At 40.4% G+C, this 20,473-nt stretch overlaps 1 protein-coding gene across 4 annotated transcripts in view; it reads right to left on the reverse strand.

Annotated features, from left to right (window-relative positions):
- Positions 1-2,033: 2,033 nt before the first annotated feature.
- Positions 2,034-20,473, reverse strand: part of LOC118734083 — a 197,557-nt gene continuing 179,117 nt past the window's right edge. For all 4 annotated transcript variants that reach the window (XM_036463784.1, XM_036463787.1, XM_036463786.1 and 1 more), the window contains exons 7-8: positions 3,330-3,398; positions 2,034-3,258 (exon numbers count right to left, since the gene is read on the reverse strand). In XM_036463784.1, the coding sequence (XP_036319677.1) occupies positions 2,244-3,258; positions 3,330-3,398 (1,084 nt within the window). In that variant the 3' untranslated portion in view covers positions 2,034-2,243. The remainder of the gene's footprint in view (positions 3,259-3,329; positions 3,399-20,473) is intronic.

Consider the following 20,473-nt stretch of genomic DNA (forward strand, 5'->3'; position numbering starts at 1 on the left):
ATTATATTTCAAAAAAGGTAATTTTAGTTAAGTTTTCCACCAATCGAGATGATTTTCACCAAGATAAGCTCGTTTTTCTTTAAGATAGGAGTTCAATTGAGCTTTAATTTCACATTTTCTAATGTCTCTAGATTCTACATCCGAGCCTTCGCTTTCACTGGAGGAATCTAAAATTATTTCTAGGTTGCTTATAAGACTTTTAGCAGTACTTGTTGAAGGTCCATCAATTTGCTTGATATACTACCTAACCGTGTAGCGCCTTAAGCTAAAAACCGGTTATTGTCCGCACCCTGGTAAGACAGACTTAGAGCCATTTCAACAATATTAGAGTGGATTCTCTGCCCATGTACACATTCGCATTTGCATAACGAATGCGAATGCAAACATTCGCAACATCCCTGGTATGTATGTATGTATAACGAGCTAGATATTTAAAAAAAAAATATTAATTATTAAGTAAAAAAAGAAATATAGCCATTACTGGTCAAGAAAAAAGAGTTTCTATTATTGCCATCAGTGCAAATTACAAATCCCGAAAATTCCGAGATTATTTGCCAAGAATATTCGAGACCTAATAAAGGCCTAGTACATACATAATTATTTTTATAAAAAAAAATCTTCAAAAAATGGTTATCTTAAACAATTACGCACTTACTATTACTTTCCTTTTCTATACTTTATAGATATGAATGTTTGTTATATTAATTATTTAAAACACTGCTAAGCATGCTCATATAAAAATTTAGGAGTACAGTTTTTTCTTCATGACGCAATGAACGGAACTAAACCTAATTAGTATGGGACCACCCTTGTGGTACCACATTTCTGATAAAGAAAAGTTAAAAACATTCTGATGAATTGATAACCTTATGCCTTTTTTGAAGTCGGTTAAAAACAGGTGTTTCAGATAAAAGTGTAGTGGAAATTATATATTATTTTTACATTTGTAAATTAAAATACCAAGGGTACGCAGGTTTCTAGTAAATATCTCAGCCTTAAAAAATTACAATGATACGTTTAGTGGAAGACAATGAATTTTGAATTTGGCAAAGTTCGGTAAAATTTTGGAACACAAATCCTTCATATATTCAGAAAATGTTTGAGATGTGTAGGTGTAGACTAAATTTCCGAGGAAGTGAAAAAAAAATTATGGTGTATTTTAAAAAAGTAAAAATTTAGTTTTTTCTTAAACCCGTACCATTTGTAAAGTAAGCTGCTGTAAGAATTTTAACAATTACATATATTAAGCCATTATTATATATGTAAATATATATCTAGAAATATGAAGTTGAAATAGGCCCTACAAATAAAGCATTTTAAATATTTATAATAAAACTAATACAATTAATATCTGGAAAAAGTATTAGCTATTGGGGTCTTCTAATGTCTTTACGTTTTGATCAAGCTAGTCTTTCATGTGCATTCTTAGTATATAGATAGAACTCTAATTACTTACTTTAAGCTTCAATACTTCGATGGACATTGTTTTCTGGCTTACAAGAATAAAATAAATACATAGTATGTATATACACCTGCGTTATTAAAAATAAATAAATAAACATAAGTTGCAAACAATATTATTTTGAATTTCGGTGCTAATTAGTTGAACGCAGGTGTATGTGTATAATTCGCTGCACGTGTGCAAAAACAGAGTTTTATGTGGAATAATATTTACGTATGCGAATAGCTGTATATCTGAAATGGAAGCTGTCTACCATTTAATGGCTTTTTCTTTTTTTCGTATGGGTAAAAATTTGGAATGTTTTATCCATTAGGAGTTTTGCTTTTGATAATATATGTATGTAGCTTTTTATTGACTCACATAATACTAATAACTTAAAATTTGTATAATTCCTGCAAATACTGAATATATGAACTTAAAATTTTATATTATAAATACCTGTAATATAAACCATACTACATATACTTGTGCCATTTTATAAGACACCAATTAAAAAGGGAATACTTGATAGTTACTTGAATAACTCTTATATCTCACGTTATGTATATTTTAAACATTCGTATACTGCATGTTGCCTCCCAAATATACTGTTCATTTTGTTTGCGCATACATGCATTTATACTCTTATGTACATGTACACAGTATGTACATACATACATATGTATGTATGCAATCTTTGTTTAGTCAATACACATTTTTATGAAATCATTATTTTCGACAATGTATACATATGTATGTATAGATGTATGCTCTTCGTCTTGTCTACCCCTTTGCTTATGATTTATCGAGTAAAGGCACTAAGAAAATGTGCGCCCCCCATTTCGAATTGATGATCATAGCCTTCTTCGGCAGAGTTTGGCGCGTTGACCAGATTGCCGACTATAGCATTAACCGCTTTCAACTGCTCGATGTCTACCATCATTGGTGGTTTATCGCCGGGCTTCCATCGTCGATGTATGCCCATAGATTTGAGTTTTTGACACACCGAAGAGGGCGAAATGGGAAAGCCTTTTTCGGCTAGTCGCGCAGATACCTTCCAATACTGAATGTTACTATCTTCACGTATGAGTTCGAGTATCTCTCGAGTGATTTCCTTGTCTCGCTGTTCCCGTTCGGCCGCTTTCAAACGACGGCGTGGATGTATAAATTTTACCGGTGCTGCAGCGATGGCGCTGGTAGCAGACTGTTCGTACCTTGGCGGCGAAGATGATTGTGACGCTGCGTAGTGCTGTCCGTTGCGAGCCTTTTCTGGCTGTTGTTGCGGACGCTGCAACTGATCGTGTAACTGATGCTGCTTTTGAATATTTTGTTGTGCTTTTAATTGTTGTTGTCTTTGTAGTAGACGCATGCGCTCTTGCTGTTGTTGTTGTTGCAGCTGTTGCTGTTGTTGCAATCGTTTTTGCTGTGTTTGTTGTTGCTGCAGTTTCTGCAGTTGTAATTGTTCCTGCCGGTACTGCTCTTGTTGTAACTGCTGTTGCAATAGAAGCTGATGAGCCATCTGTGACTCTACACTTTCCGGTACAGCGCTCGTGGGCGTTTCACCACTTATACTCGAGCCATTTGAGGCACTGCGCCCATCTCTTTTGTTGCGATACGACAAGGGCAAGCCTTTTACAATGGCATCCCGCACCTTCCAAGCTGTCATCTGTGAAACATTAAGAGAACGCGCAATTTCCATTGTCGATGCATTCTGAGCGACAAGTGTTTTGGCCATCGCGTACTTCTCGTCATCAATGAAAACGTTCGGCTTTCGCGGTTTCTTTGTCGTCGCTGGTGCTGACGGTGTCGAAGGTTTTCTATTCATAAAATTCGAGAGATGATTCTTAAGATTATAGAAATTAGTCACTTTTGAAGATATGTGGCTTACATGCTGTCCGATTCGGGGTTTTGTTCGATATGTATAGGACGAATGGATAAGTTCACTGGGAGTGGATGCCTGCGTGTAATAAAAATATCAAAAAAAATAAATTAGTACATTAAACTTTGTGGAAACCATCTATACATACATACAATAAAATTGTAACAGGCCGATGTCTCTACATAAAATATACTAAAGGAAAATTAAAACGGGGGGACTTTAATAGAGAAATAGAAGCCAAATCAACAATCTTAAGAATTTTTGTCTGTCTGTCTGTATGTTTGTACGCGCATCACTCGAAAACTAATGCATGAAATTGAATGCACCGATTTCACCGATGTATTGCTTGAGGTCTATCTAAAATCTAGAAAGAAAAAACATAGAGAGTTGTCACCTGTTTTAAAATTCCAGTAAATTGATAGGATAAAGGAAATATTGCAATACGGTTGTCAAAAGAAAGAGGTTTAAAAGGCTTGTAGCCGAAAATATTTTTGTGGAGGTTGCCACATATTTGAAAGTTTCAAACCAGCAAGCATGGGCATCGGATGTGCAGGCTCAAAGCTCACCGCGCTATGACCGAGACTGGCAGCAAGGGTATCGGTGGAACCAAGCTACTGGTGGAAGACGGCACATTGACACTGTCAATGCAGAGCCTACTTCTGAATGAGGTGGAGGGCGAACTACCATCGATACTTTCTGAAGCAACCAAGGTTGTGACAGATGTGGAGATGCTAGATGGTCCTTCTCCTTCTTCAAGACGGACACTGGTATCAGAGATGGAAGCAACAACAGTTAAACCTGGTCCAAAGCAGGAGAGTACCGGTACGGAGAAATCCTGTACTGGTGATCCTCAAACGAGTGAAAAGCTGACCGCAAGGCAGTTGAAGAGGAGGAGGCCAAATGAGAAGAAATATGCGGCTATATCCAAGGTGAGTACTCAAAATCCATCGGTCTCTGACTCTGCACCCGAAACGACAACGGGGAAGCGGGACAGGATAGGCGATGATTCATCTATTCTGGAACTCTTTTCCGTTGCCAACCAGTTGGTTTTTGGACCATGGCAGAGGTTGGGAGAGGATGCCCTCAGGGTGTAGTGCTCTCACCTCTCTTTTGGTGTTTGGTAGTGGACTCCCTACCAACGGAAATGCCAGATTTCGTTCACAACCAAGCTTACGCGGATGATGTTTTTGAACTGCCATCAGGTAAATCTCTCAAGGAAGTTTGTATTAAGACACAGAGAATCCTGATTAATATTGATGAATGGTGCACTTTCAGGGGTCTTGCTGTCAATTCCAGCAAGACAACCCTAGTCTTGTTTACGCGGAAAAGAAAATTGGAAGGTCTCAACCTTCCAGTGCTTAGAGGTGTAAACCTAAGTCCTTTCGTGGATGTGAACTAACTCTAGATACGAAGCTGACATGGAGAATTCACGTCGAGCTGAAAGTAAATCGAACGCTGTAGGTTTTCGGACAGTGGGGTCTCAGACCGGCTATGGTATTTTGTATTTATGTACATTAGACTGCATCACTCCCCATACAAAAAAAAATCGGTACTATTTTTCCATTGGAATTATAAAATCTACTATGTTTTAAGACGTCCACCAAAATATTTCGGAAAAATATTAAGACTTAAGTGAGCTAGACCGATTTGAAAATACCTCCAAAAATGTTTTTTTTTATGAATAAAAATAGTTTCTTAAAGATTTCCTTTGAAAAAATCCCCTCAAATGACAAAACGGCTTAAGCTTAAAATATTTGCATAAAAATATTAAAAAAAAAATTAAAAAAAATTTTAACGGAATCGTAATGATGCTGTTTTTAGCATTTTTCAAAGATTGGTATAAGAAAAACTTGAATAACTGAACCTAAACTCTTCCGATTTAGACTTAAGAGGTGTCATTGGAAAGGTACTTTCTCACCCTTTTCATTTATTTGCTAATAAACTTACTCAAAGGATGGAAGAGAAAGGTAGGAGAAACGAACCTCATTCAAAGTTGAATTAAGATCTTTGGTATTCGAAAAAAAAGATGGGACACGAATGACGCTGTTTTTGGCCAGAAATAAAAACGGTGTGAAAATACCTTTCTACTGAGATCCCATAAGTCTAAATCAGAAAATTTTTGGTCCAGTTATTCAAGTTTTTCGTAAATCAATCTTTGAAAAAAGTAAAAAAACAGCATCAAAAATCTCATTCTTACGATTCCATTGAAAAGATTTTTAAATATTTTTATGCAGATTTTTTAAGCTTATTCCAATTTGTCTTCTGAGGGAACTTTTTAAAAAATGTTCTTTAAGAAACTATTTTTATTCATAAAAAACTTCATTTTTGGAGGTATTTTCAAATCGGGCCAGCTCACTTAGATCTTAATATTTTTACGAAATATTTTGGTGGACGTCTTAAAATATAATAAATTTAGTCATCCTGGCGGAAAAGCCGCAACTTTTTTTGGTGATGCAGTCTAATGTACATATCTCTAGTCAGGAAAATCGTCACGTACTCTTCTGCAGTATGGTGGCGCAGAACCACGGTTAAAACTACGGTATCTGTGTTAAACAGGCTACAAAGGAGCGTGTGTATAGGCAATACGGGCACCATGAGTTCAACGTCGTTACCGGCTCTTAATGCCCTGTTGAATTTTCCGCCTCTGGATTTAGCGATCCAAGAGGAGGCAATGAAAACGATGTGCCGACTGCACTCTTTTGGTCTGTAGCACGACGATCGGAGTTCCGGGCACAGAAGTTGTGTATAGTAAGTATAGTCAGTACTAAATTGTACTCGGTACTAAATTATACTCGAAGTGTATAATAACACAAAATTTGCAAGAGGGCACTTAATCGAGAGCATAATAACACGGGAGAACTGCAAATTATTGCTAGTGAAATTTTTACTAGCAGAAATTACCTAGCAGAAGAAGAACGAGAAAAAATGTCAAAAGCCGCCATTTTTTGAATTGGTTAAGCGTAAATAACAGTAAAATGAGTGGAAATCAAAATATGAATGATGTACTGGGCAGTGTAAGTGCTTGTGTGTAAAGGAAAGAGTTTAAAACTGATTTATAAATTGCAAAAATGTGCCAAAACAGTGCAACAACTGTTCACTTGCAAGTTTTTGCTAGTTTTGTGTTCAATAACTTTTTCTGTTAGTTTTCTCTTCTCAATTTTACGCTCTATTTTGATTTTACGCTCTCGCTGCGATTCTTTATTGGAAAAGTTACTATAGAACAGCGTTGGCCAGAGAGAGGTTTTACTCTGCTCGCGCCTATACAAAATATATGGTAAGCTTACAAGAGCTTTGCTCGCGGGCAAGGCAGTGCCCATTAGTGCTATAGAGGCATTTCTCTAGAACGTCTAACGCTCGAGCAATATGATAAATAGACATATGTATTACTTGAAGTTGACATTATAGACAATGTTTTTATGTAAAAATAAAAATTTTTAAAAATGCTGTAATCAAAAAGAAAAATGTTTACTTAATTTTTTTTGTTTTTTATACGTCGCATATTAATGTAAAAAATGTACAATTAAGCCCATAATAAGACGGAAGAAATACATTTTTTATCATTAAGTTTCGTTATAAGGTTTCCAAGATATAACACTTTAAAGATAGGTATGTATGACGTTTTCTTAAATTTTAAGTCCCGTGTAAATAGGCAACCCTACGTCATATCATGTCACCTAGACCTTCAATCTTTTCAACTTTCATCCCAATCCTGAGAGGTCGCGCACAGAGATGGCCGCGGTGATATGAAATGCCTCTATACACACCTAGAGATTTGTTCAGAAGGTTGTCGGAGCAATATCCTTTGCTTTTGGCACCAAATGACAAATTGAAACGTGGAGTCTCCTTTGTAAGATTTCCTACAAGGGAACAATGGAGAGATCCAGACACTCTTTTGGGAAGCTCGGTGAAAACTTTCTATACCGACGGCTCAAAGACTGAAAACGGCACTGGAGCTGGATGGCTTCTGGACGGTAACTTTAGATGCTTTACCACTTTGGGTACAATGGCAACGGTATTTCAATCGGAAGTCTTTGCAACACTGAAAGTGGCGGACTGAATAATTGGCGAAAGGTGGCGCGAACATAAAATCACGATCTGCAGTGACAGCCAAGCTGCTCTAAGGGCCCTGAAAACCGCTCGCGCCTCTTCAGAGTTAGTCCGGGAATGTAAGTTGGGGCTAAAATCCGTTACAAGATGGAATGAGCTTGAACTTGTAATGAGCTGGCTGATGAATTGGCGAACTGCGTTTCCCTGGAACGCCCAATTTGACCAGAGCCAATTTTAGGGCCAAGCATGGCGGGAACGATCGGGTGCACTATTGACACCTGCAATATAACCCAGTGTTTCTTGAAAAGGCCTGACAAGGTGGTAGCAAAATTACTTCTCAGACAAAACATGAGTGATCTACGAGCCCTGATAGGACTGACCACGGGGCACAATCCATGGGGCCCGACATATGGTCAACATATGCATCATCGACGATCCACTGTGTACATCGTGTTCGGAGGACAAGGATAGTACAGAACATTTTCTTTGCCGCTGTCTGGCCTACGCCAAACTCCGACGGTACCTTTTTGGGTCGGATTACTGAGAATGGACGAGGTACATTCTCTTTCCCTCAACAAACTGCTAAAATGCATAAAGGAGCCTGGTAAGTTTGCAGAGGAGCAATGAATTCCCACCCCACCTACATATCCGTTTCCTCTAAATCCTGTCTCTTGGCCTTAAGCACAATGGGCAATACTGCTTGAGTGCTTGGAAAAATTTTGTTTTTGAGATGCTTTCCATTTGCAGACAACCGGTCAGGTACGAGCATGATTTTTAATTTCGACCAAACTCAAATACATTGTTTGTTGGTTTATTGTTAAATAAAAAATTTTAAATAATGATAATCAATAATTATATCATTCTATCTTGAAGTGACAAGAATTACTGACATTTGAGTAAGAACATTGTTGGAATCTATTAAATTTTGAGAAAGTTATGGGCACTTTAAAAAAAACATTCTCACTGTCAATTCGAAAAGTTGATTTTTGCCTGAAAAACAAAATCGCGTTTAATTCGGCCGAAAAATTTTTCCGAGGCAAAAGAAAAAATACGTGTCTCATTATTTGGACCAACAAACAATGTATTTGAGTTTGGTCGAAATTAAAAATCATGCTCGTACCTGACCAGTTGTCTGGAAATGGAAAGCATCTTGATTTTTTCGGCCACCCACAAATCCATTCCATTCCACTCCACCCAAATCCATTGGCTAAGGCCGTGTGCAATAAATCCAACCTTACCCGCCTTCAAAGAAGAGCTCTTGTGGATTGTTTTCAATATTTTTACCACCTAAGATGAAGCTGAGATGGAGCTGCGGTGGGGCCACTCCGACTTATTCGGCTTAAGGGCTCACTGAAGTCTGCAGCGTCTGCTCACCAGGAGGTGGCGATGCAAGCGAGCGTCTGTGTTGGAGCAACCGGCTCGCTATATAAATGTGTATCCGGTTGAAAAACCATCCACGCCGTAATGGTTTTGCGCTGGGCTTGCGACCCGCCACGTAAAAAATATATCCAACGAAAAGACTAAACAAGCCTTGGATAACTGCATCCCCACACGTTGACGACCCCCGCAAACGAAACAAGGACTACGAATTACGGATATGCACCTGGAATGTGCGGACTCTCTTTAGGGAAGGTGTCTCTATCCAACTTCTAGATTTCATAGACATATACAAGGCTGACATCACCGCAGTACAGGAAATGCGATGGACGGGGCATGGCTGTAAAAAATTTGCAGCATGCGACATCTATTACACCTGCCATGAAATGGCGCACAAATTTGGTGTGGGGTTTGTGGTTGGGCGGAGACTCCGACACTTGTCTCCAGGTTCACCCCTATCAGTGATCGAATTTCCACAATCCGCATAAAGACAAAATTTAACAACATTAACCTAATATGTGCGCACGCCCCAACAGAGGAGAGGGACGATGAGACCAAGGAGCATTTCTATGAGTGCCTAGGAGAAGCGTATGAGCGTTGCCCCCACCACGATGTTAAAATCGTACTTGGCGACTTTAAAGCCAGGGTAGGCAAAGACGACATATTTGGTCTAACAGTCGAAAAATTCAGCGTTCATGACATGTTGTGATAGATGGAAGATACGCTTCGAGCGTTCTTGACGTCCGCTCTATCCGAGGTGCCAACATCGACTCGGTGCACTACCTTCTTGCAGCTAAGGTCCGCATGCGCCTCTGTGCAATAAAAAATGTGCGTCAGGTAACGCGGCGAAAGTTTGACATCGCAAAGCTGCACTCACAACGGACCTCCGAAAAATTTAGCAATCGATCCTCAACCCTGTTTAATCAAGCAACTCCCCATCGCCTGTGCATAAATGAGCAGTGGGGCTCCATCTTGTTGGTTGTTGGTTATTACTAAGGCTCGGAATCTCATGCATTAAAAAATCTAAAAGATGTGCATATAATATACACGCAAAATTCAAAAATATGCGCTATAAGCAAGTAAAATATGCAATTAAAATATTTTCCTAATATTTTGTTGCCAGTACAATAAAAAAATAACACGTGTATTTTAACGAGAAAATAACGAAAACAATTCGCTTCCAAATACAATACATATTTATTAGCGTGGGCCGAAAATCCGTTTTTTTTGTAATTTTAATTTGTAATAGCAAAAATATAGTTCGTTATGCTCTAAAAACAATCTGTGTGAAAGATGGCAATTTTGGGCCAATATCTTAGTCTCGCCCAAGTCCATCAAAGTAGAACGTGCTCAATAAAAATTAATAAATACATTAATTAATACAGTTTTTTTTTTACTAAAATTGCAAGTATCTTCGAAAGTATTAATCCTACATAATTTGGTGTAAGGACCTTTTTTTATAGGGAATCGAAGTAAGCTAAGAAAAAGAATTTTTTGCACTTGAACTTTGATGGACTTGGGCGATCCTAAGATATTGACCAAAAATTGTCATCTTTCACACAGATTGTTTTTAGAGCATAATTAACCATATTTTTGCTATTAACAATCAAAATTCTAAAAAAGCGGATTTTCGGTCCACCCTAATATCTATATATATAAAAATGGTGTGAAAAATGTATAGTAATTCATCAATTGAGAACGGTTGGGCCGATTTGGCAAATTTTTTTTTCAGTTGTTCGTAATTGCCAGGAGAAGGTTTTTAAGAAAGAAAATTTTGGGAAAACCCTCCGGTGGACCAGGGACCGATCTATTCGAAAAATCGTATTTATGGTCCGATTTGCTTAAAATTTGGTACCTAGGTAGCTTTTTGTCTAGATTAGCACATAGGATGCTTTTTTTCCGGGAAGTGGACCAGGGACCGATCTATTCGAAAAAGTCGTATTTATCGTCCGATTTGCTTAAAATTTGGTGCATAGGTAGGTTTTTGCCCAGATTAGCATATATGCAGATTATGCAGTTGGTTCGTTGGTAGCCTTTTGCCTAGATTAAAGCATCGTTCACTCAAAATCGGTACGCGTTCCAGCAATTTCTGTACAGCAATTGTTGGAATGTATTAAAAAGTTGCAATGCAGATCGTAAGACAATAGATCTACCATTATGAGGTTTAAATTTCATAGTACTGGCTTTTTATTTGACAGTTTTATTCGCGTTGGAAGTTGCTGCTCAAAAAATAATGTTGAACAAATTCGTTGAAGATCCGACAATTTCGAGATCAAAAATCAAATTAAAATTAAATATACCAAAAACTTATAATTATCCTCCAAAAATCAATGAATAGATTCCTTCTGCTTAAACTAACGGGGTGAGCTAATCATTAAAAGACATCATTTCGCACAAGCTTAAGGATAAGGCTCTTTACCTGAATTAGGAAAAAACGGCTTATCAGAAGAAGATCGTGCGAGAGAATTGGAAAACGGTTATCCACAGTTTAGCGAATGCAAGATATGGCAAGACTTAAACCTTATCGAGTTATAATATATAAAATTCTGTTAGATTAAATACATTTTATAACAAAAACCGCACCCGTTTACATTACCCAAATGTTCACACGAAATGTGGTATTTTATAATAATGACTAATAAAACATGTTTAAAACTGGACTTTGGTCAACTCCCATGTTAAAAGTTTTAAGCTAAAACGAAACATGGTGATATCCTCTTACAACTAAATCTATAGAAGTTGACACAGTTGTCAAAAGGCTATGAAATGACAAGAGAATCGAGGCAGTCTCATTAAAACTCGATCAGACCCTAGAAATATGCTGGAAGGAGCGCTTGCACAAAGTGTTATTTCATTGTATCATTTACTTTGGACCTTTTGTAAAGTGTTGGTGGGTTTTTATGAAAACTAATTATTCACAGGTAACTTTAAATCGGTTTGAAGCCAATGATGTGATTAAAGTTCTGGAAGTCATCAATTTACGAATATGACCTATTTAAGTCAAATCGAAAAATACATGGTATTTATTTAAAACAAAATTAGTAGAGATGTGCGAGCCGTGGAAAAACATAAACTTAAGATAGTTTAGTAGAGCAAGTTGACTACACAAGTCTCTAGAACGGGTGTTCAGAAAATTTTTATCATTATCAAAGAAATTGTATCTTATTTATTTATCCAAGCAAAATATGAAACTCTCGCTAACATGTATCTATAACGGATTTTTTTTCTTTATTCTAACATATTAAATATTATTTTCTGAAAACCTATTAATAAGATATAACCCATTTCATGCGTACCGATTTTGAGTGAACGATGCTTTAGCATATAGGATTCATTTTTTCCGTTAAGTGGGTCAGAGACCGAACTATTCGAAACAGTCTCCGAGAAACAGTGGTCCGATTTGCTTGCAATTTAGCACGTAGGTAGCTTATTGGCTGGGTTAACATATATGATATTTTTTCTGATAGGTGGACCAGAACCGATCAATTCCAAAAAATCTTCAATCGAATCGAGTCATTGTTTTACAGTTCGAAAGATGTTTGGCTGAAGGCGCCGCAAACATGCGGGTATTGGCTATTTAACAATACTTATTACACAGGCCAACAAAAATGGAAACAAATTTTATGCAGCAATGTTAACGCTATTTTTGACAGATTTTTTTATGCTGATTACGGATCCGTAAGCAAAAAGTTACCATCAGCTCTAGATTTTAAGAAAAAACGAGGTCACATTGTCAAAAAATCGAGTTTTTTGCAATATTTGAGAAGCTCTAGCAAAGAAACAAAGGGGGTAGAACCTTCCACTTAGGCTTTGATTAAAGCAAGTTCCCGCACCTTTGCTTGATGGTCACTTAGGGCTGGTTTCTCCAACTCAACTTAACTCAGTTTAGCCACTTTTGGACTTAAGTCAAAAGTTAGCCTACGTTTTACACAGCTTATTCTTGACTGGGTCGAAAAAATTGGCTTAATTAAGTTGAGTTGGAGAAACCAGCCCTTATAGTCATTTGTTGAACAGGAATAACTGATTTCGGGAAGTTTGAGTTCCTACCGCAATCAAGCAAAAGGTGATAGAACCTTCCACGTAGGCTTAAATTAAAGCTAGAACTACAGACTACCATCCCTGAAAGTACTATTCCTGCACCTTGCCCTAATGGTCACCTATACTCATTTACTTTTTATCGTCAAAAATGGTGTAAAAATCAGTGTTAGCTGTTAAATAAATGACTATAGGTAAACTCAGGGTCAAGGTGCAGGAATGGTATTTTTAGGGATTGAAGTCAGAAGTCCAAGCCTTAATTTAAGCCTAAGTGGAAGGTTCTATCACCTTTTGTTTCATTGCTAGACCTTCTCAAATATTGCAAAAAACGCGATTTTTTTTTACACTTTCACCACATTTTTCTCAAAATCTGGAGCTGATGGAAACATTAAAACCAGCTTCAACATTTGCCGCATCGAAATCGGTGTTGCCCTGTGTTACTTACACTAATTATATAAAGAGAAGCTCCTTCTTTTTATAAGAGGTGATCTCGCGAACGGCTGTACCGATTTTTTTAAATTTTGGACACCTACTGCAGACTTTGGATATATTAAGGGAGCGTGGCATCACCTATGAATATCGAATTTTTCATACCGTATATCTCTGAAAGTATTTGTGGTAATGTCCTGGAAATTGGTATAGAGATTTTGGGGCTACTGGAAAAGGGAAGTGGTGCTTGAAACTTTTACCTATCTATAAATATATACACCCAGAATACAGTGTTTTTTTTTCGTAATAATTTTTTTGTACCAAATTTTGAGTATGCAGTTTTGTAGTTCACTCAATTTCAGTATCATAAAGTGCAAGTTTTTAATGGCTATAAGATACCGTTGATTTTTGAGAATTTTTTTCGCTGATGATGTTGCGCATTTTCTCCGTATAACGAATGCGTGAGAGTTTTTTTGTATGGGAAAAAATGCCGAAGAGTGTCAGTAAGTAAAAGACTTATTCTGGTGACTTAACTCCTCCTAAATGACCGAAACGATTTTAATGATAATTTTTAGTGGCGCTGGAACCGAGTTATTGCTAAAAATTGTCGATTCTGAGGCACAGGGATCAAAGTTAAATTACTCCCGTTAAATCAACTTCAGAACCATTGCGGTCCTTGCTTTACGTTGACTAAACAGAATGTGGACCAATGATACTCACCAGTTTGTAAAATGCGACCAACTATACTATACAGATTCAAGGACGATTCACTGTCGAGCCGCAAGGACTTCTTCCCGGTATAACGCTTTCGTCAGGTTATTCTGTCGACCACAAAACCAAACAAACTTGAGTTGCTGGCGAAAACGTTGGACCAAATATTTCAATAAAAAAATTAATTTTGGGCGGGACGAAGTTCGCCGGGTCTGCTAGTTTATGTATAAAATGTTTTAAATAAAATTAGTTTATAATCAAGCATCAAGCAGACAGTTACAATCTTGTGGAAATAGAAACATTCACAATTTCATAGTGGTTCAAATGAATGGTTGCTTGGTTTAAGTGGATTTTCATCCTAGTGACCAGCAGTTAGCAAGTTTGCCATTTTGATTTCACAACACGTGCAACCTGCAGCCTTTTGGCTGCTTTAATGAATATCAGTACGTCATACAGAGAGACAGCTGCACTCTGAAACATTTTGCAGGAATGGCTTGCCGAGTGTCTTTAGCGTCATCCTTGGGCGGTCTATTTCGTCAGCTGCCTCGTTTCCGTAAATGTCCCTTTGTCCTGGGACCTATATTATGGTAATTTCGTATTGATCAAAGGTATAGGCCAACTCTCTCCTACAATCCTACTCTAGTTGGGATCTAACAGCGGTAGAAGAGAGTGCCTTAAGGCCGCTTGGCTATCCGAGAAGATATTCAAATGAATATTTGGGAAAAATTATGGGTAAGATTCCGAGCCCTAGTTATTATTATTATTACGTCGTGCATACTCGCGCTGCGACGTAAAGAAGAGATAGATTCTTTTAAACCCGAATTGTAGTCACTCCAACCTTAGGCTATTTAAGAAATTAAACACATTAGAGGGTGCCATTTTCCAAATTTTTGATGGAGAAGATATTCGTTCCCCAAGGTGTATCAGATGATACCTTAACTTGCAGTGCCCTGCCAGGTAGCCTGTACGAGTTTTTAGACCCTCCCGGCTGAGTTAAAGGAGTATTTCTGAGTTCCTCCTGGAAGGAGTTATGAACTTCATTAATTGTCTCATTCCCTTTGACTTACGCCAGTGAGATTCTCCCCAATTCCCAAGCAGTTTTGCAGTGTATCCTCTAGATGTACCACAGAAAGCCTCGGGACCATACATGCGCGTTTGGGATCCACATTTTGCGAGATAGTCAGCCCTTTCGTTGCCTTCAAACCTTTCATGCCCAGGGACCCACCCCAGCGTAACTCTATTATGGGCTCCTGGACTTTTAATTTGCTTTTACGCGGAAGGCATTTCTATTTATTTTCTCAAAGTCTTGCAAAACCTACATGCATTTTTTGTAAAATATTCTAAAATATGCGCAATAAATATGCAATAAAAAAATTATAGTTTAAAAAACTAAAACCTCCCTATTATAATTGCCATTCGTACTGTCATCAGGTATGTAACTTGAGAATAGAAATCGCTGCATCTTTTAGGCGCATCAATATTACATAGTTACATCCCGAGCTAATAAAAGGAAGGTAAAAACGGGTATTTTTTGCAAAATATGCAAAACTATGCATTTACTTCAAAACATGCAAAAATATGCACTAATTATTGAAAGCCATTTTCAAGGATATTTTATGATTCAAATGGTTTTAAGACCGGGGCTAGCTCCTGCGAAGATGAAGATGGAAATCTGGTAACAGATGTCCAGAACACACTTGAGACATGTAGAGGAGACTTCTCAATGCATGCACCAGCTTTTAAGCAGAATTTGGTCTGATGCATGCATGCCCAAAGACTGGAATCTCAGTGTACTAGTGATGGGCGAGTCCGAGATGTTTAAACGATCGAGAGAATCGCCATCGTTGCAAAATTACAATCAAGTTAATAATCGAGTCGCTGCCCGACTGTTCAATCGAGATGTGTTTCGATTGTTTCGAGTCGGCTGACTTATTACCGACGAGATCGTGTGAACTCAATCGATAGCTTTCGTAGCCTGCGCATGTTTGTATTAAGTACTTTTTTTTTAAAATTGATAATACTGCAAGTGTAGATAATCCAGCGTTATTTTAAATATAGATACATATTTACATATCGCATGCAAATTTACATGTTAAAAATATTGTTCGGAAGTTCAAATTTATACTGATCGAGAGATTGTTGGGTATACGGGCTTGGGAAAATTGGGTAGGGCTATTCCGTCCAAATTGGTGGCCCGATCCAAAAAAAATTCCACACACTTGTAGTCAAGGGTCTACGCATTATTTTAACACTCACTTTTGTAAATTTTGGTCACTTATTTATTTACAAATTGGGTTTGAAATATGTCCTTTTTTGTAAAATTCGGAAATTAGCTTACATTTATCACTCCTATTCTCCTTAAAGCAACCACTTCACCAATACATTTTTGTTGTTGTTGTAGCGGCTACAACAACCCCGCCCAGGACGGTTGGTATCTCAGTCGTTGACGTCAAGTTCCGCGTGCAGCTTCTGTGGGGTTTGTCCACAGGGACAAGGCCGTTAGGGTTGTCGGGTTCTCCGGGCATGCGAAGAGATGTTTCGAGTCGTGTGGGGTCTCTCCGCATGCCGGACACTCATTCGGCACATCCTCATTCAACCTACTCAGGTAGGAGTTCAACCTGCTGCAGTAACCGGAGCGAAGTTGTGCAAGTGTTGTGCGTGTCTCCCGAGGCAGATGAAGCTCCGTCTCGTCTATGTCCGGGGGTGGTATGCCTAGAACGGCATTCACAGGTCTAGAGTCTACATAACTCGAGACTGAGTCCCTGTGAATGCCGTTCAGGGCCTGTCGGTACGCTGTCGGGTCCAGAGGTTGCTTAATGAACCTCTGGACTTCGTCCGTCAGTTCATATAGATGCCTCCTGACGTGCCTAGGCGAGGGCTCCTCTGCAAGCAGCTGTCTGCTTGGGTGGCCACTTCTGTGGCTCCCGATCAGGAACTGCTTGCAGAGCATTATATTGTGCTCCTTTACAGGGAGCATTTGCGCCTCGCCGTGCAGGTGGTGTTCAGGCGACATCAGGAGGCATCCTGTCGCTGTCCTGAGTGCGGTATTCTGTACAGTCTGTAGCTTCGTCCACTGCGTCCTACTAGTCCCAGGCGACCACACTAGCGCTGCGTAGTTCAAAACCGGCCGGCCTATTGCCTTGTATGTTGCCAGCAACGTTTCTTTGTCTTTGCCCCAAGTACTGCCGGCTAGCGACTTGAGGACCTTGTTGCGGCTCTGTACTTTATTGACAATAGCGGTTGAGTGCGCAGAGAAGGAGAGCAGTCTGTCGAATGTTACTCCGAGTATTTTGGGGTTATTCACCGTCGGAATTGGTGTGTCATCGACGTGAATCCCCAGCGGTAGCCTGACCTCCTTCATCCAGGTTGTGAACAGGGTCGCGGAGGATTTCGTAGGGAAGAGGGCTAGACACTTTGCAGTGAAGAAGCGAGAAAGTTCGGAGAGATACCCGTTTACTTTCGAACACAGGTCATCAATTCCATTCCCAGTTGCCATGATCGAGCAATCGTCGGCATAGGAGACAATCGGGACTCCCTCTGGTGGTTGAGGGAGCTTTGAAATGTAAAAGTTAAACAGTAGCGGGGAAAGGACACCACCCTGAGGAACCCCCTGTTTTATTTTTCGCTGCTTACTCGTTTTGTCTCTAAACATTACCGACGAATGTCGACCACTCAGATAATTTGCCGACCACCGTTTGAGCCTCTGTGGGAGAGAGGAGGCCTCTATATCTTCTAGTAGCGTGGAATGGCAGACGGTGTCAAACGCCTTTGACAAGTCCAAGGCTACTAGAATCGTTCTCTCACAGGGACGGTTTCGGTTAAGGCCACGAGTTATCTGAGTGTTTATGGCGTTAAATGCTGTTGTTGTACTGTGCACTTTACGGAAACCATGCTGATGCTTCGCTGGGGTCAGGTGGTTTGTGAAATACGGGAGTAGCAAGGCCTCGAGTGTCTTCGCTACCGGGGAAAGGAGTGTTATCGGACGATAAGAATCTCCTTTGTTGGCAGGTTTCCCCGGTTTGAGCAGTGGGACCACTCTCCCCACCTTCCAGATGTCTGGGATGATGAGAGTGGCCAATGACAAGTTGAGGACCTCCGTTAGGTACGCTACTCCCGCAGGACCCAAATTTTTCAGCATCAGCATACATATTCCGTCGGGACCCATGGCTTTGGAGGCTTTCGACTTCCCGATGGCCACCTGAACTTCACCGCAAGTGAAAGCAAGGGGGGCACAGGTTGTTGGCAGTTTGTGCAGCCTTCTGGTCACTCGACGCTTGGCTTTGTCCACCGGAGGATGCGGTATGAACTGCCAGCTAAAATAGCTCGCGCATCGCTCCGGGTCCGACGAGGCATGGTCGCCGAAGGAAATTTCGACTCTGTCGTCGTGCTTCGTCGGATTAGACAATGACCTCACGGTTGACCAAAGCTTGCTCACACCAGAGGTGAAATTACAGGTCTTCAGATGCTCCTCCCACTTCTTCCGCTTATGTACGTTTACTAGTTGCCGAATCTCCGCGTTGAGATCCCTGATACGGGGATCTCCGGGATCGGCCTGACGAAGGCTATCACGCTCATCGGCTAGAACAGCCGCTTCGGCAGGGAAGTTTGGACGTGGGTCTGATATACATCCTGCCGATATGAAGCGAGCTGCAGCAGAAGTGACAGCCCTGCGGAACTTACGTTCACCGAGATGGACGTCGGTTGGTTTGGGGAGCGCTGTGAAGGTGTTTTCGGTAAACTCCGCGTAACCTTTCCAATCAGCTTTAGAACAGTTGATATAGGTCCGGTGTTTGGCGGAGGCAAAGTCGGTTGGTTTATCTATCGAGATGACTATGGGTAGGTGGCCTGATGCTAGAGTCAGCATAGGTCGCCATGTTATGCTGTTTATCAGACCAGCGCTCACAATTGTGATGTCTGGCGAGCTACTGCAGTTACCCATAATCCTGGTGGGTACGTCGTCGTTCATTGTGCAGAATGTCGAATCGTCTATCTGCTCAGCCAAGTCTGTTCCCCTACGATCGTTTGACAGGCTTGAGTGCCAAAGATCGTGGTGCGCATTAATGTCACCTACTACCATACGGTTTTCACCTCTGAGGAGCGCACCTATATCAGGGTGATATCCTGCCGGGCAGCAGGTGACAGGGGGTATGTATATGTTAAATATTTCGAGCTCGACATCGCCTGACCGGATAAGACGATACTGCACGGTGTGGTGCGCGATGAACGCTAAGTCACCACCATTATCTCGCTCGCGATCTCGACGGTGCACGTTGTACCCGGCGCAATTCAACAAAGTTGAATTGCTGTGCAACTTCGTCTCTTGGACCGCAGCTATCAATATACCATGCCGACACATGAAGACGGTTATATCCTCAATCTTGCTCTGTAGCCCGTTGCAGTTAAATTGAAGGAGCTTCATGTGGTTCGGGAGACGTGTCGTGATGTGGGGTGTAAGTGAAGTGTATGTTCTTGCCGCCGTTGGCTGTGTGTGCTGCTGTGGTGATTGCCGCCCTGTGGTGGTGGCGGGGGGCGTCGCATTCGGGGTCTGCGACCGAGCAGCGCAACACGGGCCTTCGAAGTTCCCAGTCCAATCTCGCGTGGTACGCAGACCTGAGCATGCCCTAAAGTGGCACCAGCCAAGGCAGGTGTTGCACTTGACTGATGTCACATTACGGAATATCCTGGTCTGACATACCGTGCAGATTGTAGGGGGAACCAGGAGTTGTTGGCGGGTGGTGGTGCGGTTGTGTGTGTTATGTGGTTTGTAGTGGCTGTGGTACGGTCTGTGGTGTTATTATGTTGTTGTGTTGTGGTGACTGTGTGCGGCTGCTGTGTGAGTGTGTGAGGCTGCTCGGGCGGATGGTGGTTAGCCGTGGAGGCTGCTCTGTTTGAGAAACGGGGGGCCACGTACGACGTGGTCCACTGTCTATGTGTCCGTAGTCCCGAGCAGTCTCTGAGGTGACTCCACCCCTCGCAGGCATTACACTTGACTGAGGTGGAGTTGTGGTGTAATCGTCTCCGGAATACACAGCAGGTGTAGGTTTCTGGCCCTGGGTTTGACTCGATGCCAGCCCTGAGTAGGAGAATACGTAGTGAATGTAGCCCTATGGACGGACAACTTCTGAGATACTTCGCCGACCTAAACGGGGTTAGATCGCCGAAACAACAGCCCTTGGTCGGGTAAAACCCGAGTCATTCCGGTACGTAGAACCGGCTGTCGTGGGAATGTAATACATTTTTGTATTCCCCTTCACTTTACACTTCACTCGATTAGTTATAACTTGCTTTACGACTTTAATATTAATCAATTAATCACAATTCATTAAATAAAAACACCTTCAAAATCACTTTGGTTGCATATGCAAATTAAATGGCGGAGTTCAGCTGTCAAACTCCAAAATATGCAAAAGAATGAGAGAAAAAAGAAGATAGGATATAACCCAGTAAGCATTAAAAATATACAAAGGTGTTATCTGCAAAATGTGTTCAGCTCCTTTTCTTCGCAAAACAGAAAGGAGAATTCTACTGCCTGAGGGTTATAATCCCTAAGTGCG

Source organism: Rhagoletis pomonella, unplaced genomic scaffold (assembly GCF_013731165.1).
Source record: "Rhagoletis pomonella isolate Grant_MI unplaced genomic scaffold, Rhpom_1.0 Rhpom_scaffold_00002, whole genome shotgun sequence".
NCBI lineage: Eukaryota > Metazoa > Arthropoda > Insecta > Diptera > Tephritidae > Rhagoletis > Rhagoletis pomonella.